The sequence below is a fragment of the Clarias gariepinus genome, chromosome 3 (assembly GCF_024256425.1).
Source record: "Clarias gariepinus isolate MV-2021 ecotype Netherlands chromosome 3, CGAR_prim_01v2, whole genome shotgun sequence".
NCBI classification, from domain to species: domain Eukaryota; kingdom Metazoa; phylum Chordata; class Actinopteri; order Siluriformes; family Clariidae; genus Clarias; species Clarias gariepinus.
The window spans coordinates 17,944,644-17,964,552 of NC_071102.1; the positions used below are offsets into that span (position 1 = coordinate 17,944,644).

Here is a 19,909-nt window from a genome sequence, read left to right on the forward strand (position 1 = left end):
TGTGAGACGGTTGTGCTCTCGTCCACAGTGGATTCCTCTGATGCAGCACGGCCGTCTGCGCACCGGGTCCTTCAGCCTGCCCGTGTCTGTGGAGAAACCACCGGCCAGCTACTCCGTCCTCACACCAGATGTAAGAATGTTGATCCAGGGTCACTTTTAGATTCAGTCTGAATGTCAGTAAGATGTGTGTTTGTGTTTAAGTGCAGTCATGTTCTAAACTTTTTATCCCCTCTTTTAATTCTGTGTGTGTAAAATACATAATAAAACATATATGATTGTAGCGAGTCTCAACCTCAGATGACCAACAATGTATACATTTTATTACAGTGCAATTATTTATTTAACAAAAATGAAGCCAAAAAGAAAAAAAAAACATGAAGGCATTACCAAGTTGCAGCCAAGTGCTGATTAATTTATCATTCGCAGGTGTGTAGATCTCTATAATAGCAGAAGTTTTGGCAGTTTGCTCGTCTGGAGCGTCCAGGTGTGTGTTAACACAATGTCAAGAGGAATAGACATACGCAACGGTCTTGGAGAAGCAACTGTTGCTGCACATCAATCTGGAAAGAGCTATAAACACATTTCCAAATAATTTGAAGGTCAATGTTCTACAGGGTGAGAGATTATTCACAAGTGGAGAGAATTCATGGCCAAATGTTAAAGTCCATAAAAGTCCAATTAGAAGGGTTGCCAGGAGAAAGCCTGTTCTGTCTGAACAGCATGGAAGAGCACAAGGGTCGCAAACCCGCACCTGAACAAACCACAAAACAAGGAACATAGGAACAATGTCCCATTGACAGATGAGACCAGAGTTGTTTGACCTTAACGTCCAGCATCATGTTCGAGGAAAAAAAACAACCAGCATTTCAGCAGAAACACCTCATACACACTGTCAGGCACGGAGGTGTAAGGGTGATGATCTGGGGTGTTTTTGCAGCCACAGGACCTTAGTCATTGAGGCGACCTTGAACTACTCCTCTGTATACCAAAGTATTGTAAAGGCAGATGTGAGGCCATCTGTCTGACAGCAGAAGAGTCGAAATCAGGTCGTGCAACAGGACAATGATGCAAAGCACAGCAGGTAATCTATATCTGAACAATAAGACCAAAGGAAGTCCAGACCTCCACTTAAGGTTCTTAAGAGAGCTGTACATAAGAGAATTCACAAAAACCCCAGAGAACTTAAAGCAATGTTGTAAAGAAGAATGGACCAAGATTCCTCCACAATGATGTAAGACTGATAAAGTCAGACAGGAAATGAGTGTCTTAAGTTACTGCTGCGAAAGTTGGATCTACAGGCCATTGGATAGGGGTCTTAATACTGAGACCCAGATGACTTTTATTATCTTTTTACACAAACACATCGCATTAAAAGAAGGGGAACTAACTTATGAACATGCATTTGTGGTTGTTTTTGTGTGTGTGTTTAGGTACAGCTTCCAGGAATGAAATGGGTGGACAACCACAAAGGAGTGTTTAATGTGGAGGTGACGGCGGCGTCCTCGGTCCACACTCAGGTACAGTGAAAGATTTTTAATAAATTCTGACAGATGACTTGAAAAACGAACAAGTCTTGGTTTACGAGTACCGAGTATTATTTATTACGCATGCACTTCTTGTTTTGATGCCGAGCGTCACATGATCACAACTGAGCCAATGGTTTTTCTCTCTCGTGCTGCGGAATTGTGGGTAATCGTCTCTCCTTCTGGGTCTTGGTGCTTGTCTCTCACTGCCATTACCAACATCCATAAAACATACCATGTGTAAAACATATTTTATTTTGTCTTTGTATGCGTGTGTGTACAGCGCACGTGTACTGTTTATTGTAACACACATGTGCGCCCATGTAAAGCAAAAGAAAGTCTTATTAGAAGGTTAAAAATCCATTTTTCCTCTCTCTGTTGTGTTCGCACGCGCGTAATTTGACATCGTGCCCCTTCACACACAAACACTTGCCTTTACAAACATACCATCTCCCCCCCAATTCGGCTTCACACATACTAGTGATGGAAAGTTTGAATCATTTTAGTGAGTCGTTTTTTTTAATCATTTGAATTTTTTTTTCATGAATTTGTTCATTTTTTTCTTTCAATCAGAAATAAAACAAAATGTTGCATTTTCAATAAAAAGTCCCCCAATACATCTACATATAACCTACTGTAGGTCTACATAACCTACAGTACGGGGGTTTTGCAATGATTTGCGCATGCACGCCCAGTAGAAAATTTATGAATTCGAGAATACTCGTTTATCTGAGTCACGTTAAAGATTCGTTCAAAAAGAAAGAACCATTCATGAACGACCCATCATTAACACACATATACACACACACACACACACACTGCTCTACACAGAAACTCTGCTCTGTTGCGATTCTTTTCTAGGGTAAAGTGCAGATTCATTTGTTTGTTTTACTTTACAGCAGTTCCGTTGGTATGCGCTCACGCAAGTGTCATGTTCTTTGCTAATTTTTCAGACAAAACAGTCTTTCCGTTAATGTCTGTGTTTGTGTGTAAAATTCAAATAAGAGAGGAAAAAGGTTTACTGTGCAAGATTCAATTCAATTTTATTTGTATAGCGCTTTTAACAATTGGCATTGTCCCAAAGCAGCTTTACACAATCAAAACAATTATTTAAGTTTGTATGGAATTTCAATGTGTATGAATCAAAATGGTCAGATAGTCCCTGGTGAGCAAGCCGAGGGTGACAGTGGCAAGGAAAATCTCCCTGAGATGGTGATAGGAAGAAACCTTAAGAGGAACCAGACTCAACAGGGAACCCATCCTCATCTGGGTGAAACAGAAAGCAGGAATTGATCTGCATTTATACTGTGTGTTAGGTTGCAGGCAGTTCAGCATAACAGTTGATGTAAATTTATGTTAATATGGAGTCCCGTTAGTTATTGAAAACTCGGGTAGACTTGTATGAAGTTCCAGTCCTGAACTATCGAAAGGTCAAGACCGCAGAGAAACAGCTGCCAACACAAGTCGGGGCCAAAACCGTCTTCTAGGTAGAGAGAACCATCCCCAGACACGAGACGCATTCCAAAGAGACACACGGGGCATCCATGTGACGAGATCTTCAACCAGAAGCGGGGCACCAGGATGGATCAGACAGGTCCGGAGGGCAGAGGGAGTCTGGATCACTGGCAGCTCAGGAACGACATGTGTAGCTCGGGAGAGAGAGGAAAGAGAAAGAGCGGGAGAGAGAGCAGAAAAGGAGAGATAACAGTTAGGTCTTGTCACAGTCATATACTGTATAATGTAAATGTATATGTAGTGTAGAGTGCAAGCAGAGACTCCGCCAGGACTAACTAAAACAGCATAACTAAAAGGGAGAGCCAGAAGGAAACACAGACATTAGGGAGAACTGAGATGTAAAGCAACCAATCACCTCACCTCAACCTGAGTGATTAATGAGAGTGGGAAAGACAGCATCTAAACATACCAGTTCACCGTCCCGAGTCCCGAATATTATTTGGAAGACTATTCCATAATTTTTGGGCTTTGTAAGAGAAAGCTCCGCCCCCTGCTGTAGTTTTCATAATACGTGGTACTGACAAGCAGCCTGCATCTTTTGATTGAAGTAGAGGTGGCGGATCGTTAGACACTAGCAGTACACTCAGATACTGCGGCGCGAGACCATTTAATGCTTTATATGTCAAGAGTAGTATTTTAAAATGAATGCGAAATTTCACGGGAAGCCAATGAAGTGAAGATAAGGTAGGTGTGATGTGCTCGTATCTTCTGGTTCTAGTGAGGACTCTCGCTGCTGCATTCTGGACTAGCTGAAGCTTGTTTATGCATCTAGTTGAACAACTAGACAGTAAGGCATTACAATAGTCTAATCTAGAGGTGATAAAAGCATGAACTAGTTTTTCTGCATCATTTAGCGACAATATATTTCTTATGTTGACAATATTTCTGAGGTGAAAGAATGCTATCCTGGTAATATTATCTACATGAGCTTTAAATGAAAGGTTGGAATCTATAATCACACTGAGGTCTTTTACTGTTGCACTTGATGGAACAGAAAGGCCATCTAAAGTTACAGTGTGATCTAAAATCTTACTTCTAGCTGAATGCGGTCCTATGACTAGAACTTCTGTCTTATGAGGATTAAGCAGAAGGAAGTTAATTAGCATCCAATCTCTTATGTCCTGCACACATTGCTCAACGTTAGTAAGCTGGTTTATCTCATCAGGTTTTGCTGAGACATATAACTGTGTCATCAGTATAACAGTGAAAACTAATACCATGCTTACGCCTGAGCGCATAAATAAAAACACTTATCTGCCTGGATTTATTCTTACTTTTTTTAAAGGTAAAGTGCAGATTAATTTGTTTTATTTTTACTTTATATTTTGTATTATTTTAATGTTTTTTTTTTTCAGCTGTAGTACAAATAATCTGAGTTTCTATTATTTCTATTATTAATAAGTGTTTTGGTATACGAGCCCACTTTCGGAACGAATTATGTTCATAATCCAAGGTTCCACTGTATCAGATGGAATCGTATGGACTTCAGTACATGGTTTCTGTGATCAGTTCAAGCAGTGGCATAGCTAATCTGTGTTTGTGTGTGTTTGTATGTGTGTGTATGTGTGTGTATGTATGTGTGTGTATGTATGTGTGTGTATGTATGTGTGTGTATGTATGTGTGTGTATGTATGTGTGTGTATGTATGTGTGTGTGTGTATGTGTGTGTGTGTATGTGTGTGTGTGTATGTGTGTGTGTGTATGTGTGTGTGTGTGTATGTGTGTGTGTGTGTATGTGTGTGTATGTGTGTGTGTGTGTATGTGTGTGTGTGTGTATGTGTGTGTGTGTGTATGTGTGTGTGTGTGTGTGTGTGTGTGTGTATGTGTGTGTGTATGTGTGTGTGTGTGTGTATGTGTATGTGTATGTGTGTGTGTGTGTGTGTATGTGTGTGTGTATGTGTGTGTGTATGTGTGTGTGTGTGTGTGTGTGTATGTGTGTGTATGTGTGTGTGTGTGTGTGTGTGTGTGTGTGTGTGTGTGTGTGTATGTGTGTGTGTGTGTGTGTATGTGTGCGTGCGTGTGTATGTGCGTGTGTGTATGTGTAGGACCAGTACCTGGATAAGTTCTTTACGCTGGTGTACGTGTTGGAGGAGTACTCGTTCCCGCTCCGGCTGAAGGACGTGGTGATCACCGAGGCCAACGTGGAGGCTGAACTGAAAGCCAGCATGGCAGCCCTGCGGGGGGCGCTGTTGGACACATGTGTGCGCTTCCTGCACCAGCTCCTGAACAAGCTCATCCTTCTCATCGTCCACCCTCCTGTCATCGCCGGACAGATCGGTGCGCAGCCTTTTAACCCACTGTGGGGTTTTAGTATTACATTTCTTTCCCCTGTAACTCTCCCTCTCGTCCACAGTAAACCTGGGCCGCGCAGCTTTCGAGGCCATGGCGCTCCTGGTCAACCAGATTCATAAGAACCTGGAAGGGAACCAAGATCAGCACGGGCGCAACAACCTCCTGGCCTCTTATATCCACTACGGTTTCCATCTGCCCACCACTGAGCCCGTGGCGCCCCCTGCTGGTGAGACATTTTTCCACACTGTGGCAGCACAGTTTACTGAACGTATTGGGATAGATTTATTGCCTTTAAACGAACCTAAGATTAAAGTTCTATAGATGTATATAAGAGATTGAAATTTCATTTGACTGTTTAGAACTGTAGCAGTGTTCCTTCGTACGGTATAGTCGGGTCCATTTGGTATTTGGACAGTGACACAATTTTGGTATTTTTACTGCAGTATATCACAATAATGCATTTGAAATTAAGCAATCAGGATGTGATTAAAATGTAGTTTCAACTTTAATTTGAGTGGATTATCAAAAAAACTGTTTAGGAATTACAGCCACTTATGTTTTTTTTTTGTTTTTTAACAAAATTTTTTCACCTGCTGAAAATTCATTGGAAAAAAAAAAACATTGTTCTGAAAATTTTGTTAGATTTCAGTGACTGTCTGAAGTCTGGAGCCCATGGACGTCACCAAATGCTGAGTCTCCTCACTTCAGCTGCTCTGTCTTTTGCATTAATGCAGCAGCCTTCGATTGCTGCCTGTTTGTGGGTTTTTGTCGTCTTTTTGTTATTTGTTTTTTTTTGTTTCAGTAAATATAAAAGCAGCTCAATCATGTAGCCTGAGGTGACTGACTCGTCCATTTAAAAACTTTGTTTTATTGCTTTGTGTTGCCTGCACAGTACGTCTCAGGTTGTTACCGCTTTACAGGACAGATGGATATCATTCACATCGTTTCGTTAGCATTTGATGGAATCTGAGCAAACGCTAGTGCTCTATACACTTCATCCTGTCACTTCACTCACTTCACCTGGGCCACTAATCCAGTGATTGTGGACTGTCTATTGGCCGCTGTACACGCACATGCCATTACACTGCCTTCACCATGTTTCATGAACATGTGCTTCTCTTACGAGCCTGAGCCTTTCCTTTCATTATCCATGTCCTTCTAGTTGGGGTTCAGGTTACTGTATCTTTCATGTGTCCAAAGAAAATTGATCCAGAACTGTGCAGACTGTTGTAGATGTTTTCTAGTAATGTCCAAGGTCCTGAAGTCCTGGGTGTCCCCGGTGGTGTGCGTCTTGTAGGGCTGGGCAATATGGCAAAAATAAAAAATCTAGGTTTTTTTCATAAAGTTTGGCTGATTCACGATTTTGATTTTTTTAAATGTGTAACTAGTCAACTTAAAACATTACAACAACATGACTAAAGTAAGCTTCTCTTTCTAAGTAACTTGAAAAACCATCTGGTTAAGGAACATTGTATTTTTAATGGCAATGCCATACATAAATTGGTCAACAAGGTGTAAATAAATGTAAAAAAATTCTCGAGTTAAATATCTTTGCATTAGATTTAAATGAAATATGAAAGTAAATATTGTGCAATTTGAATTAAAAATCAAATTCTTCTGAATATACAGTTAGAAAATAACCATTTTAACCAATGTAAACATTACTTCCTCTGATTGAATGACAGGTTGTGATGCTGATGCTGGTGTCGTTTTCTTAAAAAAGCTTCCCAAGGTTTTCTTCCTCTTGGCCCCAGCTTCTGTTCTCTGTTCTTCCTGCTCCACATCCTGAGTCATCTAAACTGTTGTCTCAAGATTTTTGTCTGGCAACAAAGACGTCAGCTCTTTAACAACTTTTTGCTTGATTTCCTCCAACTTGTTATGTTCGATGTAAGTTGTACGGATCCATCACAGAAGCTACGTTGAGGAGTTCATCTGTGACAGGGTCTCTGTATTTGCTGTTGAGGTACTGCAGTATTGTGCTTTTAATGCATTTTGTTAAATCTGTGTCATCGTCTTGTGCTTGTACTGTAGAATGCTACTGTTAAAGAGATGAAGCACTGGTTTGAGGTACGAGACACTTACATATGCTTCACCTGACAATGTATCAGTGAACTCTTGCAGAGGGGTTACAGCTTTATTTATGGATTCCATGACATCGATGTCTTGCCACGTTGGAACAAGCTGCCGAGTTTTTTTATCAAAGCCAAGAACCCGAGCTATGGCTTTCTTCTGTTCTAAAACACGCTCGATCATCTTTTGTCTTGAACCCCACCTGGCTTTTTTCAGCGAAAGGAAAACGCACTTACAACCTTCTTGCACACTGCAACTGCACGGTCAACTCTGTGGTCTTTCACACCATGTTCTGTTAAAACAAAGCAACAAAAAATTGATTTGAAATAGCAGTTCACTGTACTTTGACAGAAATATTGTAAAGAGCTTCCTCCTTCAGAACTTCAGAATATAAATCTATAACCAACAAACTTATATTACGTCATTGGCACTGTTATTACAAAAGCAAAACATAATAATAATAATAATAATAATAATAAATCATAATTTCATTTATTAATAAAATAACATCTGAATATTATTGCTTGAATTATTAATCATACTTACCAATGGCATTGTGAAGACGATGTCCAAAGCACTGAAGATGGGTCCACTCGTTTATCTTCATTGCTTTGATCATGTTCGTTCCACTGTCAGTGGTCACGCACACCTGTCGATCCTCCACAAGGTTCCAAGACACCAGCGCATCTTTAAGCCCATGACCAATTATTTCCCCAGTATGATCGCCAGGAAAATAACACGTCTGAAGGCAAAAACTTCGCAGTTTCCATTCTTCGTCAACGTAATGAGCTGTAAGGCTCATGTAAGGCTGAAGAGTACGACTAGTCCACAGGTCAGTCGTCGTTGAAAAAAAAAGATGCCTTTTCAAGCTGCTCTGCTACTTTTTCACGTGTTTCAGTGTACATTCGGGGAATAGCTACGTCTTAAAACACAAATTCGAATTAACCGAAAAAATCTAAAGAATGGCCCAGCCCTAGCGTCTTGTGTTAAACCCCTGTGTATTAACAGTCTCTTGATTTGTAGACTTTGACAACGACTTAGTAAGATGTTGTTAATGCCTCCTGTCTTTTCTTCAGCGCCACTGTCTCTAAGCCATAGAGCATTGCTGGTCTCACCACTGTTCTGTACACCTTTCCTTTCATTCTCGCTGATACTCTTTTATCGCACAACACACCTGACACTTTTCTCCACCCATTCCAACATGCCTGTACCCGCCTCTTCACCTCCTTTGAACACTCTCCGTTGCTCTGGACCGTTGACCCTAAGTACTTAAAATCCTGCACCTTCTTTACCTCTGCTCCCTGTAACCTCACCGATCCTCCTGGGTCCCTCTCATTTACACACATGTATTCCGTCTTGCTGCGGCTAACCTTTATTCCTCTGCTTTCCAGAGCATACCTCCACCTCTCCAAATTTTCCTCCACCTGTTCCCTGCTCTCGCTACAGAGCACAATGTCATCTGCAAACATCATAGTCCATGGAGACTCCTGTCTTACCTCATCTGTCATCCTGTCCATCACCAGAGCAAACAAAAAGGGGCTTAGAGCCGATCCTTGATGCAGACCCACCTCCACCTTGAACTCTTCTGTCACACCTACAGCACGTCTTACAGCTCTCATACATGTCCTGCACCACTCTAACATACTTCTCTGCCACTCCAGACTTCCTCATACAATACCACAACTCCTCTCTTGGCACCCTGTCATACGCTTTCTCTAAATCTAAAAAGACACACTGCAACTCCCTGTTACCCTCTCTATACTTCTCCGCCAGCATCCTCAAAGCAAATACTGCATCTGATGTACTCTTTCTAGGCATAAAACCATATTGCTGCTCACAAATGCTCACCCCTGCCCTTAACCTAGCTTCCACTACTCTTTCCCACAGCTTCATTGTCTGGCTCATTAGCTTTATACCTCTATAATTGCCACAGCTTTGCACATCTCCCTTGTTCTTGAAAATTGGCACCAATACACTTTTTCTTCATTCCTCTGGAATCCTCTCACTCTCCAAGATCTTGTTAAACAAACTTGTCAGAAACTCTACTGCCACCTCTCCTAAGCACTTCCATACCTCCACAGGTATGTCATCAGGACCAACAGCCTTTCCACTCTTCATCCTCTTCAACACCCTTCTTACCTCACTTCTACTAATATTTGCTACTTCCTGTTCCACAACAGTCATCTCTTCTACTCTTTGTTCTCTTTCGTTTTCCTCATTCATCAACTTCTTAAAGTACTCCTTCCATCTTCCCATCACCCTCCTGGCATCTGTCAGTACTACACTGGCTACACTCTCCCCTACCAACACTTTTCAGTCACTGATCTCTTTCAGGTTACAACGTCGACTAGATGTCTATTCGAGTCCAGATCTTTTATCTCTTTAATTAGTCGTGAAATAACAAGGAAACAGGGCACACCCGGGCAGAAAAATGTGTACAGGACAATTGTTTAACTGTCACTGCTTTATTTCAAATTTATTGTGGTGCTGTACAGAGGCGAGAAAACGAAAAAATGTGTCACTGTCCAAATACTGTCTCACCCTCTCTCCCTCTTTCCCTCTCTCTCTTCCTCTATCTCTCCCCCACCCCCCTTTCTCCCTCCCTCTCTCTCTCTCTCTTTCTCGCTCCCTTCTCAGTGAGTGGATCATCCTACGAGCTTCCTATCCAGTATGCCACCCTGTCCCGGGCGACTGCGCGCCCCACCAGCCTTCTCCTGGCCCGCTCTAAGAGCATCAGTAACTCTAACCCTGACCTGGCGTCCACACCCGTCTCCCCAGATGATGAAGTACAGAGGATCATTGGCAGCAAGGTGTGTGTGTGTGTGTGTGTGTTTTCCCTCTTCTCCTACTGACCCTTTAAAGAATTTCTTATTCATAATAAAAACCTGTTATTTTTAGGAGTTTAGGTTTGAAGCACAAAGGCTCTTTTGTCATTTTTCCTGTATGAAGTCGTGAGCTCCTCCCTTGGCTCTTCCTGTTTATGTGGGCTTTTCTGTGCTCTTCTCTGCTCATTGTGGTTGTGATGTTTTCCCCTTTTGGACAAGGCCTTCCAGTGCTGAAGATTTTATAACTCATCCTCTTCTGTGTCTTCTCCCGAATGTCTTCAAGTGTGTTCATCAGATCAGTTTCTGCTTTTCTCTCTCCCTTACGGAGGAGTATCGCTCTGACTGTTGCTGCTGTTTGTGTTTTGGTCGGTGAATGAGCAGGGAATAGACCGCTCTCACTCTTGGGTAAACTCTGCTTACGCTCCCGGGGGCTCCAGAGCCGTGCTTCGCCGGAACCCCAACTCCAGCTGTGAGCTTAAGCAGGTGCAGATTCTACCCCTCCCCAACAACCCCCATCCCCCCCCCATACATGAGTATCACTCCTCACTACCTTATAACCCCATCATCACCCCACTGTTACCCTAATAACACCTTATACCCCATCATCACCCCACTGTTACCCTAATAACACCTTATACCCCATCATCACTCCACTGTTACCCTAATAACACCTTATATACCCCATCATCACTCCACTGTTACCCTAATAACACCTTACACCCCATCATCACCCCACTGTTACCCTAATAACACCTTACATATCATCATCACCCCACTGTTACCCTAATAACACCTCATACACCATCATCACCCCACTGTTGCACCCTCCTGTCAATTTAAGCTCCTCTGTCACACAACCCTGTACCCCATTTTACCCCATAATGTTCCTCTGCTGAGATTGTGTGTGAATGGTTGATGGTGTGTGTGTGTGTGTGAGGCTGTGTTTTGTAGATATGCCTCCATGTCCAGTCTGCTCTTCTTCATCACCTCCTCACCCCTGTCCTTTTGTTCAGTAGTATTTAGTAACGATGCCAGTGATGTCAGTCAACACAAACAACACAACAGAAGACTGATACTCTAAAGTGTACAGTATAGAAATCAGTCCATTCTATATCTGGCCAAAACACCCGGAGACGTGTGAAGGTTAAAATAACGTCATGTTTTCATGGATGATCGCTTTCTTGCATTTCATCGCCTGTGATGCAGAACCGACCTTAAGATGAACTCATCATTTAAACACTACATGTAGTCAATAAACGTCCACGCTAATGTCTGATAATGTGACTGGGAGTAGACTTTGGGTTTAGCAGGTCTGTTCTGTATGGCACTTTTCATAACCTAATCATTATTTTTTTTTTTTTTGCTGTTTGTGTTCACCATCGTTCCTGGTGTTCATCAGTGCATGCACATCCTTTTATCATTTCCATTTACCTTTTTTCTTTCACCCTCTTCATCCTCCTCACGCTCCTTCACCATGGCCGCTGCAGCAGGCCAGTGAACGGGCGGCTAACCGCATGTCGGCGTTCGTCGAGAGCACCTCCTTACACGCACCACCTGTGAAACTAATGCCCAGGAAGGTAAACTGCACACTATTACATTTTTCTTTCATATCTTTTGTTCATCTCATGATCTCTTTCATGTCACTGAGTGGGAGTGCAGGCTGAGACGGGGTGTGTACGGTGTGCAGCGTGAGTGTGTGGATTTTGTGTCTGAAGTGTGTGTGTATGTGTTTAATGGATGCTCTCTCTGGCCAGCTGTTACATGAGGAGCTCGCACTGCAGTGGGTGGTGAGCACCAGCACCGTGAGAGAGGCAGCGCTGCAGCAGGCCTGGTTTTTCTTCCAGCTCATGGTACGGTTTCTCTCTAACATCACCACCAAGTGTAAGATCCTGAGGATTAGAGTAGTCTTTAGGATTATACTGGAGTGTTTTTGTTCCATAAATCACCAAATCATACCGTCAAGATTGTAATGTAGTTACTAATGCAAAACCATGATTTATCACCATGAAGATGCTCCAAACCTGTCATTGTCATAACATTGTATAGTGGTACCTTGGCATATAAACCCCGCCTCGTGAATTTTCACCCTTAGATCAAAAAATTGACAAGAAATTTGCTTCTTCCGTTGGTCGCACGCACACGGTCGCACATACGTCTGGGAGGCGCTCAAAAGCCAAGGGAGTTTACACTTTTTATTTTGGTTTTTTTTGCATTTTGTGTAAGATTTAGTGAAGACACAACACCAGGGGTCACAAGAATATCATCAAGGACTGTAGCAAGAAGAAAACAGAGCTGCTTTCAGTTGGGTTTAAAAGCAGCCAGTGCTGAGAGGAATCATAAATTAAGATTAACTTAGGTTTAATGTTTTATTTATTTAATATTTTACTTTATTTACACGTCTTTTCTAAATGTTTTGATTGTTTTTATATGCATGAATATGATTCTAGTGTTGAAAATTGGTAATATTAGTAATATCTTTGCGTGGCTGGAACGGATTATCTGCATTTACATTATTTCCTATGAGACAATGTGTTTCACAATACAACATTTTACCTTAAGAACTCGCCTTGTAGCATATTGAACTTGTGGGCCGCGGTACCGCTGTACATGTTTGCATTTGCTTTGATGTTGGAGTGAAATTGCCTTAGTGTCTTCAGATCTTTATTATATTCATGTTTATATATATATATTTTTTTTTTTCTTTATGTCTATTTTTTTTTTTTTGTGTGTGTGTTTTGTGTCTCCCAGGTGAAGAGTATGGCTCATCACCTCTTCCTTACCTCCAAGCTGAACTTGCCAAGACGCCAGCGTTTTCCTGATCGCTTTGTGGACGACATCGCTGCTTTGGTATGTGCCATCAGTGCAGATATCGCCAGCAGACACCACAAGGTAACAAATCTAAAAGTTTAACGAACAAGATCTTGTTTCAGTGAATAAGCAGGCGTATTATTGACACTCTGTGTGTGTGTGTGTGTGTGTGTGTGTGTGTGTGTGTGTGTGTGTGTGTGTGTGTGTGCGCGTGTTTCAGGATGTTGAGCTCGTGGAAAGATTAAACAGCAGCTTGGCGTTTTTCCTCAATGACCTGCTGTCTCTTCTTGACCGGGGCTTCGTGTTTAACCTCGTCCGCACCTACTACAAACAGGTGCAGCCGCTCGCGCTATAGCCACGCCCACATTCCTCTCTACAGGATATTTAAACCTCCTGTGTGTTTATGTGGCTAATTGTTTGTGTGTGTGTGTGTGTGTGTGTGTGTGTGTGTGTGTGTGTGTGTGTGTGTGTGTTTGGTTAGATTTCCAATAAACTGCACACGACACAGAACCCCAGCTCTCTCATGGCTCTGAGACTGGACTTTATGCGTATAGTGTGCAGTCATGAGCATTACGTCACCCTCAACTTGCCGTGTGCCACCTTTAGCCCTCCGTCCTCTCCATCACCTTCAACCTCCTCCACCGCCTCACAGGTACACACACACACACACACACACACACCGACCGTGTTCACACTAGAGCTGTGCGAGTAAATATTTTTTTTTTTTATGTTAATTAATTCTTTATTCACGGTCAAATTTCACTTTTAAAATTATTTACACAAACTAAACCCGCAGTGTTGTGTCTTCACTAAATCTTACACAAAATACAAAAAAAAAAAAAAAACCTTAGCCTGTGTTCAGTTCGGTTCAGTTCGTTCGCTCATATCTTGAAAATGATTCATAGGCTGGAACAAGTTTCTTGCAAAATTTCAGTTCTTAATGTGAAAATTCTTAAGGCGAAGTGTTTGTATTCTGAGGTTCCACTGTACTTTAGAACCTGTAAGAAGTTTAGCTGCTTGAGGAAACTGTGGATTTGAGTATCACATTGTTGATGTTTGCAGTCATGATGTACCTTCACATGTAACTCAGTGTTTAAGACGTTAGACTGAAGATCATGGGTTCAAACCCCAGGACGCACAGACCTACCACTGTATGACCCTAACGCAAGGCCCTCAACACTCGAACCCCAACCCTGATTAGATGTTTAATGATAAACCTGCCTGCCAAATGTCAGGAATGTAAACGTAAAGTAATCATTTTAAAAATTACAAAGCTTAAAAATTGAATCCGCAGCTTTGCGTCTCCTTTATCGGATCTCTGTGCCAATAAAAAGGAAGGATTTTGCCAACAGTGTTGAGTGACTCGAGGACTTGAGTGACAGAGCGACTACAGAATCAGTCATCAGGTTAATTTAGGTTAAATACGTTTTAGTTAATGATTTAGGTTGCTCATTAAAGTTTAAATCTGTATACTGGCACAAGTTGGCATGAACTACGCAGCTGTTCCACTTTAGTGAAACTAATTAAAATCCAAACACTACAGATTAGATCGATTCTGTTCTTGTGCTGTGAGAGATGAGTTCAGTGTGAGGTGCGACCCTGAGAGGTCCAGGCTGATGGTTTGGAGTGATTGTGTTGGGAGAAAGTACTGTAGGAGCGCTAGAGAAGGTGATCTACACACTTTCTTTTGTATAAAGAGAAGGAGTAAAAGGTGTAAGGAGTCAGGAAGAGAAGACTGGTGTGTGTGTGTGTGTGTGTGTGTGTATGCAGGAAGAGGAGGAAAGGTTTGGCTGATTTAGCTGATCTTGTCGAAGAATGTGGTTCAGTCATCAGGGCTTTGGGGAGGAGTCAGGGAGTTAAGCAGTGAAGATGATGATGTGTGGATGTGATGAAGATTATCTGATGAGATTCTGTACTGTCCTGTGAGCCCACGCCGAAGTGACTACACACACTTTAACAGTGTCCTTTTGACACTTATACTGTAGTATAATAGACTAGGAATAAAAAGTTCTGTTTTACACACACACACACACACACACACACACACACACACACACACACACACACACACTCTCTTTCACTTGTTTCCAGGGCTCAGCGTTCTCGTGTCCGGTGCAGGACCACGGCGTCGTCAGCATGTTCGAGCTGTCCGTACCCTTTCGCCAGCAGCACTTTCTGTCTGGGTTACTGCTGTCTGAGCTTGCACTCATCCTGGAACCTGATGGAGAAGGGTAAGTCAGACACACACACACACACACACACACACACACACACACACACACACGCCCATCACACACACACGCCCATCACACTGACCCCACTGTCCCTGTTCCTCCAGCAGCATGTTCTTCCTGCACAAGAAGGCGATCAGCGCGGTTCACTCTCTCCTGTGCAGTCACGACACGGACCCGCGCTACACCGACCCTCAGGTCCGAGCCCATATCGCTCAGCTCTATCTCCCGCTCGTTCCTATTGTCATGGAGACGCTGTCCCAGCTCCATGATTTCAGTGGTGAGCCAAGCACACGTATTTTATGTTCCAGAAAGCTTTCTTTCTGTCTTTACCAGAATCGTATTGTTTATTCCTCCTGCTGTCTGACACTTTGCCCCTTTAGACCCCTCCCCTCAGCGCGCGCGGCACGCTTCGTCAGTCTTCGAAGACCCTGATCCAGAGAACAGCACTATTAGTTCGTCTGTTGCTATGGCGATAGCCGGTTCGCCGTTACCCTACTCCAAAGTCAGTGCCTTCACGCTGTCCGCTCTGGTGAGCAAGAAACCCGGTGTAGCTTTTTGTTTCTGTGCTGGATTCATGCGGCTGTGTCTCGTCAGTTGTCATTAACACTCTCTGCCACTAGATGGAGTCTCCACAAGTCCTGGTTTCTCATCTGATATCTGATAGGGAAATGAGTCTTTGCAATTATGTGTGTGTGTGTGTGTGTGTGTGTGTGTGTGTGTGTGTGAGTGAAAGAGCATCCGGCTGAAAATGGTCTCTCTCTCTTTTTTTATATATATAAAGGAACTACCATAGATCATAGAAAGTACCTATTTTATCTTAAAGAGTATGTAGAAACAGTTAAAAGTTTAAAACTAGAAATAATCTTATCTGATCTTTTATGTAATCAGTGATATTATTATTATTATTATTATTATTATTATTTGAGGTTGAAGCCCACGTACATGTCTGTGTGTCTTTCTGTACAGCAGAACTCTCTGTCTAACTTATTAATACAAAGAAATCACATTCTGTAAGGTTGAGTATCTTACGCCTTGTTTACACTAAGTTGTCCTTCTTTGGTGGTCAGACAAATACACTCCCTGTTCGGTAATCGGAGAGTGAATTACAGATGAGAAATGGAAAAAGTAGATGGGATAAAGATGAAGTTTTGTCTTAAAACGACTCCAGCGTGTTAAAATTCACTTATACCACTTCAGCGCTGTTATTTCAGCCAAAGTGAAAATATGAACTAATCCCAGTAAAATTAGTGCAGGTGTTTGTTTACACTGAGACAGTAGCGCATTAGTAGATTATTTTAAAGTAGATTATTAAATCTCACACATAACTGTTCATAACATCACTTTTACTTAACATTTAGATTTCACTGATGGTGCAGATTAAACTTCAGGCAGAGATCTGAGGACTGCAGGAGATTCAGTAAATTCTGTCCAGACAGTTTTGTGTGATGGTGCGACAGAATCTGTCTGGACAGAGAGAGAGACAGACAGACAGATGACTGTTTTCCGCTTCTCCATGTATGAAACGTGTAAAATGTTTTCTTGTTCGTGTGTGTGTGTGTTAAGGCGGGCCGTCAGTGCAGCACTCTCTCGGTGGAGTGCAGCAGGACCCTGTTGGTGTGTGTTCTGTGGGTGTTGAAGAACGCTGACGCGGCCCTGCTGGAGCGCTGGATCTCTGAGCTCTCTGTGCTGCACATCAACCGCCTGCTGGACCTCCTGCACCTCGCCATCTCCTGCTTTGAGTACAAGGTACTGCACCCGGGGGGGCTCGCTTACAATTAACGTCTAAGAGCAAGTGTTTTAATTAAACTTTAAATTTTTAATAAACATTCACAAACGTATAATATACATTTTAAGCTGCATGTGGAACTCCAACACTGTACTTATACCCTTAAGGCTTTTTATATTTTTACTTAATGTACAGTTGATGGGAACCACTGAGGGGAACGCCCGATACAGTGTTATCACGATACCTAGGTGCTGATTAGACTTGCATCGTGATTCTCCAAATATCACACTTTTATAAATATCTCAATTTTATCAGATTACATTCAAATTCTAAACAAACTCCACAAATAATTTGTTCCTACTGCACAGGACGCTGAGCTGTGTAAGTAGTTCAGTTTAGCACTACCAGAATTTTAGAATTTTACCACCTTGAATGCAAACATGTATAGCAGTACCTTAACATACAAGTTTAATCAGTTAATCCGGAGGCGAGTTCTTAAGGTGAAATGTTGTATTGTGAAGCGCATTGTTCCATAAGAAATACTGTAAATGCAGATAATCAGTTCCAGCCGCTCCCAAAAATATTATAAATATTACCAATTTCCAACATTATAATTATATTTTTATATATAAAACAATCAAAACATTTATAAAAAAAAATTAAAATTAAGTAAAAAATAAAATAAATAGACATTAAACCTCATTTAACCTTCATTTATGACTCCTCTTGAACGCGGCTTCATTATCTTCTTGCTACCGTCCTTGATAACATTCTTGTGATCCGTGGTGCTAAAACTCTGACAAAAAGCAAAAAAAAAACAACAACCAAAAACAAGTTTTGAGCAGCTCCCGGTCTTACGCGCAACTTAGCTGGTGTTCTGTCTGGCTCACTTTGCCCTCTCATATGCTGAAAATACTTTGTATGCTGAAGCTGTTCATGTGGTTTATATGGTGACGGACCTTTGTACAAATTCAAAGTTCTTAAAAAAAAAAGTTAAGAGTTAATGTTGTGATACATGAATCGCCACACAAAAGAATCGTGATTCTATTTTTTTTTTTTTACTGGACTCTATTGTACAGTAAGTTAAACACTGTGTGTTGTGTGTGTTCTTGTCTTGTCTCTGTATGTGAACTCAGGGGAAGAAAGCTCTGGAGCGGATCAACAGTCTGACGTTTAAGAAGTCTCAGGACATGAAAGCGCGTCTGGAGGAAGCCATACTGGGCACCATCGGCGCGCGCCAGGAGATGGTCCGCCGCTGTCGAGGTGATCCTAAAGTAGCTCTTATGGCGGGAATTCATGAGGTGTGGTATTGATGAGGCGTTCGTATGGCGAGGTTCTGGTGTGTACTGAAACCGAACGTTTGTCTGAACTGTGTCTGTAGAACGGAGCCCTTATGGTGGCCAGGAGAACGTGCGGTGGAGAAAGAACGTCACTCACTGGAGACAGAACGCAGACAGAGTTGATAAGTAAGTGGTTTGTATTACGCATCTTCTATTATCATGTCCTTAAAGCTCGGCTGAAATCGTGAGGAACTGAGTCCATCTGTATTTCTGTGTCTGAATGTTTTTATTTCCACAAATAACTTTCCATAAACAGATTGTGTGCGCGTGTGTGTGCAGGACAAAAGCAGAGATGGAGCAGGAGTCAGTGGTGGATGGAAACTTGGCAACTGAAGCTTCCTTAATCGTCTTGGACACTCTGGAGATCATTGTGAAAGTAAAGCTCCGCCCCCTGCTCACTCTGTCTCATTGTGTACTGTAACTATACCTATGGAGGAGAATCTATATATATATATATATATATGTGTGTGTGTGTGTGTGTGTGTGTGTGTCTCAGACAGTGGTGCTGTCCGAGCAGAAGGAGAGTGTGCTGGGCGGTGTGCTGAGAGTGCTTCTTCACAGCATGGCTGGCAACCAGAGCGCCCTCTTTCTGCAACACTGCTTTACTACACAGAGAGCTCTCGTCTTCAAGGTGCGTGTGTGCGTGCGTGCGTGCATGCGTGTGTGTACATTTGAAGGCTTTAATATAAGTGTGTGTGTATATACATAGAATATAAACAGTTCTCATGTATAATGGTTTTTTAAGATTATATGCCACTTTATTATGTACCCTGTTGACCTGTAACATTGTTACACTGTTGCGTCATTACATCGTTACACTGTTGTATCGTTACACTGTTGTATCGTTACACTGTTGCATCGTTACATTGTTACACTGTTACATAGTTACACAGTTACACCATTACACTGTTACATCGTTACACTGTAACATTGTTACACAGTTACACCGTTACATCGTTACACCAGCTTACTCCTGCAGCAGCCTGGACTACTAACATGTGACAGGGCGTCTCCATGGATTCATTCTCTAGTTCAGTGTTTTTACCGTAAGCTTTCGTCACAGCGATGCTTTTTTCATCTTTCTTATCAAACTGTATTTCAAACTGTAGAAAATTTGTTCTGTGTAAACTTCACAGCAGGGTTTCTAAAAGCCCTCACTCTGGGCCGGATCCGGACTGTACAGCAAGTGATCCCAGGACATGGCAGCAAGACAAGCTATTAAAGAAACATTAGCGTATGCCAAATCCCACACTCTGAGTTTAAACCACTGATAAATCAATATATATCAAGTAAATGGCAAGCAGAATGGGAACAGTACAAAAACAACAAATTTGTCGAAATTAACCCAGTGGTAGGAAAAAGAAGTTATCACCCATTCGAATCAAGACACGAACAGGTAGTATGTACAAGGTGCTGTTTAGGCCTACAAACATTACCCATGCGTATTTATTAAAGGATGAAGAAGCCCCAAAATGTCAGTGCTGCAGAACTACCCTAACCATGAAACACATACTTTTGGACTGCCCAAGTTTTAACACCATAAAGTTTTAACTACCGGAACAAGATTTAAAAAACA

At 42.0% G+C, this 19,909-nt stretch overlaps 1 protein-coding gene across 10 annotated transcripts in view; it reads left to right on the top strand.

The window, feature by feature from the left end:
• LOC128518839 (dedicator of cytokinesis protein 6-like) overlaps window positions 1–19,909 on the top strand; it is a 56,954-nt gene that overhangs the window by 28,950 nt on the left and 8,095 nt on the right. Inside the window, exons 18-36 of one of the 10 annotated variants that reach the window (XM_053492163.1) lie at window positions 29–130; window positions 1,431–1,517; window positions 5,084–5,315; window positions 5,392–5,556; window positions 10,038–10,210; window positions 10,607–10,708; window positions 11,713–11,802; window positions 11,980–12,075; window positions 12,974–13,114; window positions 13,254–13,367; window positions 13,515–13,685; window positions 15,125–15,264; window positions 15,372–15,544; window positions 15,648–15,796; window positions 16,831–17,013; window positions 18,130–18,256; window positions 18,375–18,459; window positions 18,613–18,709; window positions 18,830–18,964. In XM_053492163.1, the coding sequence (XP_053348138.1) occupies window positions 29–130; window positions 1,431–1,517; window positions 5,084–5,315; window positions 5,392–5,556; window positions 10,038–10,210; window positions 10,607–10,708; window positions 11,713–11,802; window positions 11,980–12,075; window positions 12,974–13,114; window positions 13,254–13,367; window positions 13,515–13,685; window positions 15,125–15,264; window positions 15,372–15,544; window positions 15,648–15,796; window positions 16,831–17,013; window positions 18,130–18,256; window positions 18,375–18,459; window positions 18,613–18,709; window positions 18,830–18,964 (2,562 nt within the window). The other 9 variants (XM_053492164.1, XM_053492165.1, XM_053492166.1 and 6 more) reach the window with 9 other exon arrangements.